The sequence below is a fragment of the Limanda limanda genome, chromosome 11 (genome assembly GCF_963576545.1).
Source record: "Limanda limanda chromosome 11, fLimLim1.1, whole genome shotgun sequence".
Taxonomy (NCBI): domain Eukaryota; kingdom Metazoa; phylum Chordata; class Actinopteri; order Pleuronectiformes; family Pleuronectidae; genus Limanda; species Limanda limanda.
In genome coordinates, this window is record NC_083646.1 from 3,157,295 (window position 1) to 3,170,758 (window position 13,464).

General features: G+C 44.9%; 1 protein-coding gene across 1 annotated transcript in view; it reads left to right on the forward strand.

Moving 5' to 3' along the window:
- cspg5a (chondroitin sulfate proteoglycan 5a) overlaps window positions 1–13,464 on the forward strand; it is a 57,129-nt gene that overhangs the window by 16,221 nt on the left and 27,444 nt on the right. The window contains exons 5-7 of the mRNA XM_061080903.1: window positions 702–812; window positions 4,581–4,764; window positions 5,990–6,109. Of these exons, the coding sequence (XP_060936886.1) occupies window positions 702–812; window positions 4,581–4,764; window positions 5,990–6,109 (415 nt within the window). The remainder of the gene's footprint in view (window positions 1–701; window positions 813–4,580; window positions 4,765–5,989; window positions 6,110–13,464) is intronic.

Genomic DNA, 13,464 nt, shown 5'->3' on the forward strand with positions numbered 1-13,464 from the left:
GGCGTTGTTAGGGGGCGTGTCCGACTGGGCGCTAGGTGCATCATGCAGATGTGATACATGGTGATGTCACAATGATACGAAGGTATTAAAGACGTGTTTCAGGAACTTAGGGAAACTGAAAATACGTTGACGATACGAGTTTGGGAACATTGGCTTTGTGGTTGACCAGAGTGAAGGGTTCAACCGCCTGTTCTCTAATGAACGACCCTTGAGCAAAACACATTACTGCAGGAAACCACCAGCTGGACGAGTGCTGGTGAAATGAGGTTCAAACATTATCCAGATAAATCCTCCTTCAGTGAGATGTTTGTTTAACTGTTTCCGCTACAAATCGGCTTTTTTAAATTATATTTTATGTTTTATTTTGAAAGGATGCACCAGAAAGAAGACAAGTGCATCTATCCACAGATTATTCTAGATTATTTCCACTTTTAAGGTTTGTATTGGACCTAATCTGAGGAAAATGTGAATATCTGAATCACATTTTAGAGCAAATCCGTGGTGAGAAATTTCACTCACATCTTTGGAGCCACGAGCACGACTTACATTTAAAAGATTAATTTTACACCCCCCTATGTGTGTTGGTCTCCACCTCCATAGGTTTAATTACAAGTTTGATGTAGACCTTATCCCCACTTTCAGGCCTTTTGTGCTAGTTTGAGCGTTTCTGGTTATTCTTGTGTTCTCATCTGAAACCGAAGGCGTATACCAGCGTCCAGAATGAGTTCTCTCCATCGGGCGGCTGGACTCGGACTGAGCGCTGCTTCCTGGGCATCTTCTCTCAGAGGTTTATTGGTCACGCCCATCCGGGTGTGAGACCCCCGGGGTAAACCCAGAACTAAATATCCCATCTGGCCTGTGAACATCTCAAGATGCAGGAAGGGAACGTCTGGGATGTGACACTCGGCTGCTGCTCTGTGACACGAGCTGTGATAAGTGTAGAAGACGATGAGATGGATGCAAGGTTGTGTGGAAGATGTGTGAAATGGTTCCTGTGGGATATTAAAATCATATAACACAATATGATCATCTCAAAGTCTAATTTTAGATGTGATAAGCTTCGGTAGCGTCCCTCTGTTTCTGCTCAGCGACGCTGCAGAGGTCAGATCCGACTCAGGTGGAAACTCAACGGAAAGAGAAAGATCTGGTTCAGACCCTGAAGAGCAACCTGGGGCTAATCCTCCTCCTACACACACACACACACACACACACACACACACACACACACACACACACACACACACACACACACACACACACACACACACACACACACACACACACACACACACGCTCCACCGGTGAAGGGTGGAGGCGGCAGCTTGCCCCACATCTGTGTGTGAAGCTCAGACGACCGGAACGCCGTCAGTCAAACCGCTCGGTGGCCATTTGCAATCCTGCGTGTTTAACACGGATAACAGGAGGCGGGGCTTAAAGTGAAGTCGCTGATTGATGGAGTGATGGTTTCTCCTCTTCTCCTCCTCTCCTCCTCCTCCTCTCCTCCTCCTGTCCTCATCCTGTCCTCTCCTCCTGTCCTCTCCTCCTCCTCTCCGTTTCTCCTCTCCTCCTCTCCTCCTCTTCCCTCTTCTCCTCCTCTCCTCTCCTCTCCTCGCCTCCTCACCTCTCTTCCTCCTTCTCTCCTCTGGCCTGCTGACACATATCTGAGCTGACAGATTATTGGTTTCTTTTCCTCTCTCCTCCTCTACTCTCCTCCTCTCCTCTCCTCCTCACCTCTCCTCCTCTCCTCCTCCCTCTGCCTCTCCTCTCCTCCTCCCTCTGCCTCTCCTCTCCTCCTCTCCTCCTCTCCTCCTCTCCTCCTCTCCTCCTCTCCTCCTCACCTCTCCACCTCCTCCTCCTCCTCTCCTCCTCCTCTCCTACTCCTCCTCTTCTCTCCTCCTCTTCTCTCCTCCTCTTCTCTCCTCCTCTCCTCCTCTCCTCCTCTCCTCCTCTCCTCCTCTCCTCCTCTCCTCCTCTCCTCCTCTCCTCCTCTGGCCTGCTGACACATATGTGAGCTGACAGATTATTGGTTTCTTTTCCTCTCCTCATCTCCTCGTCTCCTCTCCTCCTCTCCTCTTCCTCCTCTCCTCCTCCTCTTCTCTCCTCCTCTCCTCCTCTCCTCCTCTCCTCCTCTCCTCCTCTCCTCCTCTCCTCCTCTCCTCCTCTCCTCCTCTGGCCTGCTGACACATATGTGAGTTGACAGATTATTGGTTTCTTTTCTTTTCCTCTCCTCTCCTCCTCCTCTCCTCCTCCTCTCCTACTCCTCCTCTTCTCTCCTCCTCTCCTCCTCTCCTCCTCTCCTCCTCTCCTCCTCTCCTCCTCTCCTCCTCTCCTCCTCCTCTCCTCCTCTCCTCTGGCCTGCTGACACACATGTAAACTGACAGATTACCTTTGATGTGCAGTCGGTCAATCTTCTTCAAACCAGATCCTTCCCTCCATGACTCCACTGACCCAATCTCACCTTTTTCCTTTTTTAGTTATTAATCGTAGCTCGTAACCCCCCCCACCCCCAAAAAAAACATTATAAAACGGCCTGAACAATGGCTTTGCCCTCGTTCTCCTCTCCTCTCTCTCTCTCCTCTTCCTCCTCTCCCCGTCTCCATGGAAACCACACACATCCAGCGACACCGGCTGGCAGAACAGTGTGTTCACGTTGACGCCATAATGTGTTCGGGCTTTGAATTTCATTAAGGCTCAAAAATGTTGGTTGGATTTTGGCTCATGCGGTTGTTTCTCGCGGAGTCGGTTGGCTCGGCGCCCGCTGACAGTGTGTGAGAGTGTGTGTGTCTGTGTGTGTTTGTGTGTGTGTGTGTGTTTGTCCAATAGCCGGTGGCGATGGGTGTAGCTTCTCATTAGAAGCTCTGATCTGCAGATGGTGTCATCGCTCGTGTCTCGGTCACGTCTGCAGGAGGATCTCATCTGCTCTCCGGTTTCCAGATGTGGTTTAACGTGCAAACATCAGGATCTCGTCTGATTTTAAAGTGAAGCGTCGTTAAAGTCGTCAGAGTGTTTCTGATCAGAGAGAAGTCGAGAAACGAGACGTCCAGTCCCACGTGTGACGTAAAGAACTGTTGTGTTGTTCTTTTTTAATGTTCCAACAGAAAGATTCAATGATTTGTTATTGTCAGGCACTTCCACACCTGGACCTAAACATCTGGTTTGAAAGGTTTTAGTCCCTAGATTACAATATGAAACAGAAACTAACCAGATCAAATGAAACTATGGAACAAACACGTGAATCCTGGATCAGTCTCTCAGGTGTGAACTCAACATCATCAGCAGCAGCTTCAGTGTGTGTGTGTGTGTGTGTGTGTGTGTGTGTGTGTGTTTGGTGTTTGATGCTTTTGAAGAGCGGTGGATGAGGAAGAGGAATCAGCAGCGACTTCTGAGGCGTCGTCAAATGACTGCGACTCCACACATGTCAGACTGCTGAAGCCATTAAGGGCCTCGTTAGCAGAGCAATTAGCAGTAACGTACGATTGTGTCAGAGGAGCGGGGGGGGGGGGGAGGAGAGGAGCGACTGCAGTGGTGTTTAATCTGGATCCAGTAGTTGTTAGTGTGTGATGATGTGTGATGTGTCACCTTGTTGAACACACTGATAACAGTGGCTCTGTTCTCAGGTCAGAGTCCAGGTGAATGGAATATGGAGAAACATGCTGACATTATCCGTAATTATGACATATTGATATTGATAATAATCTTAAATTGCAGCCTCTGCTTCAGTAGTTTGAGGTTTTTCTCTCCTGAGGACATAAACTTTTCCTCACAGCACTAACCTGGGCTCAGCGGTGGCGTCTCCTCCTCCACGTAAATCCGTCTGTCAGGACACTCACTGATCCTAATCTCATTGGTTTGCTCCTCCCACCTGGATCGGACCACATTAGCATACGTAGGTGAACACGGGCTCTCGACCCGAGCAGCTGCTGGCTTCTGTCTCTGCTGCTCATCCTGTGATTCACTGCGGTTTAATGTCCTCTGGTCCTGGAAGTTTGTGAAATGGGCGTAAAATGAGAAACATAGAATCTGTTGCTGGGGAAATTCTGCAGTTTAAGTTAGTTTTTTAACACTTTTGAGCCGAGCTGAGACAGTTGTCCTTTAGATTAGATTTCTTTATTTATCCACACAACGGGGAAATTCACTTGTTACAGCAAAAAAGAGAAAAACAGAATTTAAATAACAGTGCCGAAGCAACAATAAAAAAGAAAGATCAAAATATATACGCTACTAAACTACACATAATGAGAGTAAAAATATACAGAAAACAAAAACAACCTGCAAAACAGACACTGTGCAAAAGCAGGTACTGGGGAGAAAGTGGAATGATGTAAGTGTTATTGTAATGAAAACAAAAGTATTATAAGTAATATTGCAACAGTAGTGACCATGATACAGAAAAAATAATTAAAAGTAAGTGACCATAATATAAGTAATACTACAAGATAGTATAAAGGAAAATATAAATATTGCAATGTAACCATTATAAGTGACCATGATATAAATATAGATGTAAAGTGTTGAATATTATTGTGCATAGTAGTCTGTGCCGGTGTGTCTCCTCTGTGTCTCCTCCGTGTCCTCGCCAGCGTCCAGGTGTGTGTCAGTGTGGCGCAGGTGTGAGTGTGACCTTGCTCTGGCGCGTTGAGGTCGTCCAGCAGACGTTTCCACAGCAGGTGGACGAGGTCACGAGGTCACGAGGTCACGAGCAGCGAGACGGAGACAGGCTGCTCACGTCCTTCCGGCCCAAAGACGAGACAATTAGGAAACAGTGTGGGAGCGTCTTTGTGAGCGGTGCTGAGTTGGCGTTGTTCTCAAACTCTGGGTGCCCTTGAACAGAGATTTGCATGTTTGTGTGTTTACGTAGGAGGTGTTTGTGTGTTTGTGTTAGTGTGTGTGTTTGTGTGTGTGTTTGAGTGAAAAGTGGAAAAGGGAAGATGGAACAGGAGGATATCTTTTGGTTTGTGAAGAATCGCACCTGTTTCTCTGTCTTAATGTGCGCTGCAGTGCGTTTGCCCTCCATCCCTGTGTGTGTGTTTGTGTGTCTGTGTGTGTAGCGTAGGTGCTAGACTGTGTGTCATTGTGTCCTTCCCGAAGCGAGTCACCGGGTTCATGTTCGTGCGGTGGCTTCCCCTCTCCTCTCCGTGCCACCGTGCACGATCCTCATTCCTCCCGGTTCTGCTGCAGACTGTCACATTAACATTCAAGTGCACACATCACAACACACACACACACACACAACACAAACACACACACAGGGACACACACCTGTCGAGGCCACACAGTGTGTTCAGCAGGGAGACAGACGATTAGGAAAGGATTCATTTGCTTTGTGTGTCGCTGTTTTCTCTCGTTCTGCTTCACGCTTCATTTGTGGAAGGAAACAGAAAAAGAGAATAAGAGTCAAAACGATTCAGAGACAAAATTCAACCTTTATTAAATCAAAATTTAAATTTCTGATGTTTTTATAGATTAATGACGAATTGATTGATTGATTTGATGATCGTATATATCCTAAACATTTATTGTTTTTTGTCATAAAGACAAAGTCAAGGCACAAACACAACATGGATGATAAACACATGAGAAATTATGGTTCAAAATCAGGTCACAAGAAAAGAGAGAAACTCTGTCAGTGGATGCACACACACTTACCGAGCATGCATGCACTCAACACACACAACACACACACACACAAAAACACACACAACACCCACACCTGCCAATCTTAATTTGACTGACTGACCACTTTAACGTAACGATGTAAGGTGGCCAGGAAAAAGCTTGTGCATATAAGTTGTCATGTTATATTCATGGCCTCACACACATGCATGCATGCACACGTCTACACACACAAGTTTGGACACACACACTAACACACAAACACACACACACCGATAGAAATAGCACAGTGGCACATTTTCAAATCTCATAAAGCCACAGATCCCCAAAGATAAACACATCATTATTAGGTGTGTGTGTCTGTGTGCGGCTGCAGTTCTTGTCGCCTTCGCGGCGCCGCGGCAGCTCGAGCCGAGCGTTTCCACGGCAACACATCCTTCCTCCATCCGCCGCCACCTGTGGAGTCGCAATGACAGGATTCATGTGATGGAAGGAGGCAAGAAAAAAAAATAAAAAAATAAGAGCCAGACGGAGAAAAGAGAAGAGAGGAACGGGAAGAAAAAGATGAGATTTACAAGAAATGTGGTGTGAGCGATGAAGAGGAGGTGAGAAGAGGAGGAAGAAGAAAAACAGGATGAGTGAAGGAAGGAGAGAGCGAGAGCAGCTGATGGAAAATCGATAGAGGACCTGAGCAGTTCCTCTTTATATTGATGTTAATGAGCAGCATGGAGTGAAAAAGCCTAATGTTTTATTCATTAGTGCCAGTGTGTATGTGTCTGTGTGTGTGTGTGTGTGTGTGTGTGTGTGTGTGTGTGTGTGTGTGTGTGTGTGTCTGTGTGTGTGCATGCGTGTGTGTTTCTCTCGAGGTTCAGGTATTTGAGGTTGAAATCAATGAGAGAGCGTTAAAGAGTCTCTCTGGCTCTCGGCTCTAATCTGTGGTTTTGCTCAGTGCCGCCATTTTCACAACCATTAATTAAAATTCTGCCTGGTGTGTGTTAAATGTCCGCACACTGTCAGGAAACACACAACGGCCGCACTTCAGTTGTTTTTCAGGCGTTAACACTTAGATGAATGAGTAAATATTAAATTATTACACCATCAGGATCAGGGGGCGGATCCAGGAATGACTCTTTTCAACCTTTGACTTGATTTCTCAGAGAATCATCGATGGATCTTGTAGAAAGAAAACTTAAAAATTAAAAAATCTGGATCTAGTGATTTTAAATGTTGTTTCTTAAGATATGAGCTCAACTGAATTTGTGCTTGTGACATTTAAAATCCTTCAGGTTCCCTCATTTCCTGTGTTTCCTCCTTAACCAGTCATCAGATGTAAAATCCTTCACTCCCTTGTGAGGTCATCAATCAGTGTTGTCTATTTTTTGTGTTTTGAACAAACCCTTCATTCAGACAGGAGGTAAATGCTCAGTGTCCTCAGATGAATTGTGTAATTAGTGAAACATATGAAAACACAATCACGCAGATTCCCCCTCTGAAGCAGATTGAACATATTGTTCCACCGGGAGCCGTGAGCTTTTGTTTGTTTGCCAGCCAGCGTCCAACCTTTCCCCTTCTCCCTCATGTCTGGGTCACCCAACTGGCCGCCGGGCCCGAGCTGTCAGAACCAATCAGGTGACTCTTTACAGTCTGTCACAGCCAATCAGAGCGCCCGGGGTCTGTGGGTGGTTCGGTGGCTTCCCCTCTCCAAACTGATCTGGCGCTAACAAAAGGCGAAAAAGCCGGAGGGGTCGGCGGCTCGCCAGCACGGGCTCACAGCACTTGGCCTCGAGGCACCATCGCCCCCAAACAATCAGTCTGAGACACACACACACACACACACACACACACACACACACACACACACAAGCACACACACACACACACACACACACACACACACAGAGAGAGGCCAAACTCCCCATTAAGACCACACCCCTCACTAGGGGAACTGGGAGCCACACCAATTACCAGTGGGTTGTTCTGGCAGAGACACAACACAACACACACACACACACACACACACACACACACACACACACACACACACACACACACACACGGACACACAAACAGGAGTCTCCTTATGTAACACGGATTGATTATCTCATCTAATTTGGGAGGAAACAAACAACGACTCCTTTCTTCTGCTGGTTTGTCTCATTCTGGTCCAGGACCCAGTCTGAGTCTGGAGACCTGAACCGACCCGTCCTGACTCGACCGGACCTTGACCCCGGCTCTGTTACCGGGTAGAAGACTCCGTATGAATCATATTAAGCAACAATAATCAACTCCCTCATACCAAGTTTATACCTAAACCCTCTTTAAAGTTTCGGTGTTTCCTTCCTCGTGTGTGTTGTGTAGTTTTTTCTGTGGAAGTTCTGCAAAGTTTAAAAAGCCCAGTGGGTCTTTCTTGTGTCTCATGTGTGACTCATTCATATTTATATATATTTATATATTTATCCTGCTCATAGTGTATTCATCGTTCTTATATCATACAATTCCTCTTAATAATGTAACATTCCATATATATTTCTTACTGTACAGATCTTATTTATTTACATATTCACTTTTAATATGCACATACTCTGCACTTTTACTGTCTTTTTTGCACGTCTGGTTAGATGCTAAACTGCATTTCGTTGTATAAGTACTTGTACTGTGCAATGACAATAAAGTTGAATCTAATCTAATCTAAACTGACCACAAATTTAACCTAAAAGTCAATATTTTAACTTTTACTATTCAATTAATTTGTATTTACTCTCTTGACAAACGCTTCCGTGTTGATTGGATCTTAAAAGTGCTTAAAGAACTTTGTTTATGAAGTATAACTGGTTTATAAGTGGAGTTTTGTTCCAGCTGTTCTTCACCTCTGCTTGTTCCGAACCTTTTTCTGTTTTCTCTGATCCTTCTGATCTTTTCATCACCGACAGTCGTCTCCCTCCACATCACGACTTTTATTAATTATCTGATGAATGAGATTAAATGAATCGCGGAACCTTGAGTTTATTTAAAACCCTCAACGTTCAACATAATGAGTGAAAGAAAGCATTATTTAATTTTAACAAATTCAAAAGGGAAATGGATTTTTTTCCGATGACAAAACAGAAATCATGACTCGGTGCTTCACTTACTGCCTCATTAAAATCTCTCATGTGTTGAATCAGAACATTATGAACTGCAGCTGAACTTTGAATTTCCTTCATCTCTCAGATTCTGCGTTTATGTTGATAATTTGCTATAACCAGTCAAACTCCTCTCTTCTCTCTGTATATTCTCCTGTATCCGAGCCACGAGAAAACAAAGCTGTTGTGTATCGTGTGAGGCGGAGCTGCTGCTGAACCAGCTGTCCGTCAAAAGGTTCTCCCTCGTTAATCCAATTAGGCTAACGAGGCGGCGAAAGAGAGACAACTCCACTTAACTGCAGCTCAGTCCAGAGATCTGCTCAGTGAGGACACCGAGGAGGTTTCCTTATAGCGCCGGAGTTTCAGTTTCAGAAGAAACATCAGGTCCAAAGAGAAGGAAAACATCTTTCTTTGAGATAGTTTTGTGGCTTTTAGTCTTAATTGATAAGACATTAAACTTGGACTGAGGATAGAAACAGTTTAGTTTAGTTAATCGTCTGAGTCAAAATTGTGGAATGAGCAAACAACACTGTGTGGAGCTGCTGTCACGGCTGAACATGACCTCATGATGATCCCATGTTAGCTGACATGTGTTTCCACTCAACAGGAAACTTCACAGAGTCACAGATCCATGATGAAAACTCATGGATGACTCGATGTTTCCCACGGAAATGTCCCAATGTTGGAATTTCATATAATTTGAAATTTTGGGGTGAAGAGGTTTTTCGTTGATTGACAGGTGACTCACCCTCAGCAGCTTGTTCCACCCGGGCTTCCCCCCCCGCCCGTCCATCCAGGGTTTGGCCACCAGTGACTCAGTGGTAGAGTCCAGGCCTCGTCTGGTGTTGTCAGTAAACTGAGGCTAATAAAACTTTATATCTGAAGCATCATATTTGAGGTGGATATAAATACACAGCAGCAGTAAGTGAACCCAGATTATATTATTACATTATACATTATAGCCGGTTTTCCACCACAGGATGGTTCTACAGGAACTTCTGCAGAAACCAGAAATCTTTTTACTTCTACATTTTGTACTGGAGCTTTTGGGGGAGGGGCTTCCAGCAGGGAAGACGCATGATTGGTTTATTACTCCATAACAACTGGTGGATCTCTATAACAACTCGTAAAATCTGAAAACACTTTGATACTCGTCCCTTTTAAACAAATCAACTTCATCATTCCATCTGCAGGAAGCTTTTAGTGCTGGGACTAGAAGTTCCAGGTGTTTCTGGATGACAAGTTCATCTTCCACCTGTGAGAGAAGAACATCTCATCTTTGGTTTTACAAACATGGAGAAGCTTTTACTGCACTGTTGAAAAAACCTGCATATTAAAGTTAACTTTCTGGAGATTCAAGCTGTTGTGGACAGTTGCATCATGAACGTGAACACAGCAGCTGGACTGTCGGACGCTGTTATGATCATAGAGTCGAGTTTTCCACACGGACGACGACATGTTGAGGCAAAGCATCGTGAGGCCACTGTGACCTTTGACCTCCAACATCGAATCAGTTCATCTTTGACTGGATGTTTGTTCCCTTGAGGTTTTCTTGAGACATCGCGTCCACGGGAATCTGGGACGGATGGACTTACCCAAAAAATATAAAGTCTCCGGCGTTGAGACGTATGAGTCAGAACGCTCGGCTCAGATTTGTTTATTCATGCGCTGAAAATCTCTGACACTGAATGAACATGTGTGCAGATCAGAGGGTTTCTCACCCAGATGGTCACATGACACACGGGAGCGTGCACTAACCAGGAAGTGAAAGTAGAGACTGAACCGAACAGAGTGGATTTCTGTGTCGTGTAGTTTCCACCTCAGCGTCTTTCCTCCTCTCTTTGTCACTTTCACTCTTTCCTTCTCACCACCTCTCTCCATCCCTCACTTTCTGTCACACCCTCCTCTTCCTCCCTCGATCTCTCTGCAGCTTCTCCTTGTCACAATGTGTCGTCTTCTCCCTCGTCCCTCGTTACCATCTCTCCTCATCATCGCTGTCATCCTGTCGGTTTGTGCAGCCGCTGTAACCGTCTGTTCCCCTCAGCGCTCGCTCTCCATTCATCAGGGTTTGTGCAGCCGCGGCAGGTTGAGGATTCATTTGTGATGAAGGTTTTCTCAGAAGATTTCATCCGAACACACCTAATGAGCTGATGTGTGTGTGGCTGACAAGACAAGCAAACAAAGACGAATATGGTTATTATTTGCGCAGAAGAGAGCTACAGATATTTATGGTCTTTCCCAGTGAGCAAAATGCTTTTGTGTAGTTATAGTAGAGGCTGTGTTGTTGTTTTGTGTGTGTGTTTGTGTGTGTGTGTGTGTGTGTGGTTTGGGCATTTTACGCTGGGGTTGTTCTGTTGATGTGTTAAACAGCAGTGGATTGTGTGACTGCTGAAAGGATTAGCCCCAGAACGACCCCGGCTTCAAAGATGCAACTCGCTGCCGCAGCAACAGAAAAACAAAGCGTCCGATAAACAGAGACCGACAACGACAGGAAGGTGCAGATGAAACCTCGTATGTGTATGTGTACACATGGGTATGGTTTATGATCAGTTTATGCAGGAGAGAATTTCTAACTGTGTGAAATGTCAAAGAGTCTGAGGGGAAAATATACAGAGTCTCAGATGCAGAAGAAATAACTAAAGAGAAGCCGAGTCAAACATCAGGTTTTTGTGTTTAGATACAAAAGTTTCGTATGATCTGCTTCACTCACTCGAGTTTTAAAACTTTGTGTTGTGCTATGACTCGAAAGCCAATCAGTGTTGAGAAGACGCTGAAGTTCCCAGAGTTGTGTGCGTCACTGGATCTTGTGAACAAACACACACATCACTACCGGCTTCACTTCACCAGTAATCATTCTCTCCTCTTTTCTGGAGAACAGGCAAATATTCAATGGTTGTTTATTACATCTATTATTGTTGTTTGCACATGTTAACACAAAGATCCTGCCGCCAATCTCGTGCAAGTAACTGGTGTGAACACATCATCAGGGAAAACAAGGACGTTTTATTGATAAAGAACATTTCATACACTGATGTTGAAGATGCTGTTCGGGGACATGAAGAAAAACACAGACACAGAGTCAAAAGAAATCCATTCATGGTCAAAAAACAAGATTCAAATAATAATCACTCAAAGCTGGTTTGATCTCTCGAGCCACTTAAAGATCATGAAGATAAATAGGTCTCACTCAGACGTTGTTGTGTCTTTGTTGCTAAGTTGTGAGATTTTTGCTTGTTAGTGTCACAGGGTGTGTGCGTTTATCTTTATAAAAGTTTGGTGGAGGTCATAACAACTCGTAATGACCGGTCGTGCAAATGGAGACATTTGAAGATTAAAACCCCAGAGGGTCGAGATCAGAGCTTAACTCCACATATTTTCAACATATGCCGTTTGGTGGAGGTCGTTTTCCAAAGCTTCTTACACGACCACGAGCAGAATTAATCATCGACACCGATCTCCACCGAACTAGAGACATGAATTTGAGTTTAGATGAAATATCACCAACTGCTTAATTTAATTATAATTTCCTCTTTTTGTTATTAAAGATTAGTAGATACGATTTTATTCCCCCAGATAAATGTGTCACCTTTTAGTCCCGAGCTTATTAAACCCAGAGTTATGAATAAGACCGTGACACCGATGCCGTAATTTCCAGGAAATGACTCAGGATCTCCGTCCCTGGTTCGGATTATTAAAAAATGACTCAGCTCAGAACTTTATTAAGTTAGTAGAAGCAGTAGAAGCACAGATTCCTGCAGTATTTGTACAACTTTAACTAATTCAGGTGAATAAACACAAACTTCTCTTTGTTTCTTGTGGAATAATTCAAATGGAGAAAGTCTGTTGTTCAGCTCTTTAAACCACAACCTCAACAAACAGCCTCACTATGAACAGATAGAGACTCAAAGTCGTACCTGTTGCTTCTTCAACAATCAGGGTTATGCTTTTCAGTGACAAGTAACTGTAAGGGATTGCAATTTGAAAAGTCAGTAATCAGATTACAGTTACTTTGACATTTGGTCGTTGATTGGTGGATCACCGGGGGTTTGATATCAGCGGAGAAATTCCTCTCCAGGTTATTCAAGAGGTGGTTTCATGTAGAATTTGAGTTCTGTGTCTGCGTCTCCTAAAGAGAACCCCCCCGACCCCCTTCCTTTGCAGGAGACCACCCCCCTCCCCCCAAAAAAAAAGGCGTCTCCCAAATCTCTCCCCTCTCCGTCCTCATAATCCCTAATCCCAGTTCCCTGCCATTCAAGTACATTAGTGAATTATTCCTTTAATCCCGAAGAGGCAGCGGCCGTAAAGCAGCTTTCTGGATGAAGTCATCGACTGGAGGATAAACACACGGCCGATCACGTCTCCTTTTAATTAGTCTCACCCCCGTGTGTTCGATGCCGGACCCCTCGAACCCGCTCGCTCCGTCACACCAAGCGAACAGACGTCAGTGTGGTGATGTCACCGTGTGGGCGTGTGAGTCCGAGGCTGGAACGTGTGTTGGGAAAGAGTGAAGTGTGTGATTGTACGAGTGTGTTTGCTTTTATTGTCTCAATTTAAACATCAACAGATGTCGTCTCCTCCTGCTGTTTCTTTACCGATATCTGTGATAAGTGGTTTGGAATCTTGCTTTGGTTCAAGGTCACAGTTTGAACTCCAGTTGTGTTTAAAACGTCTGTGTTGTAGCTGAGCGACCTCCCAGGAAACCACGTGGCTCTTTTCATCTCTCCGTCCC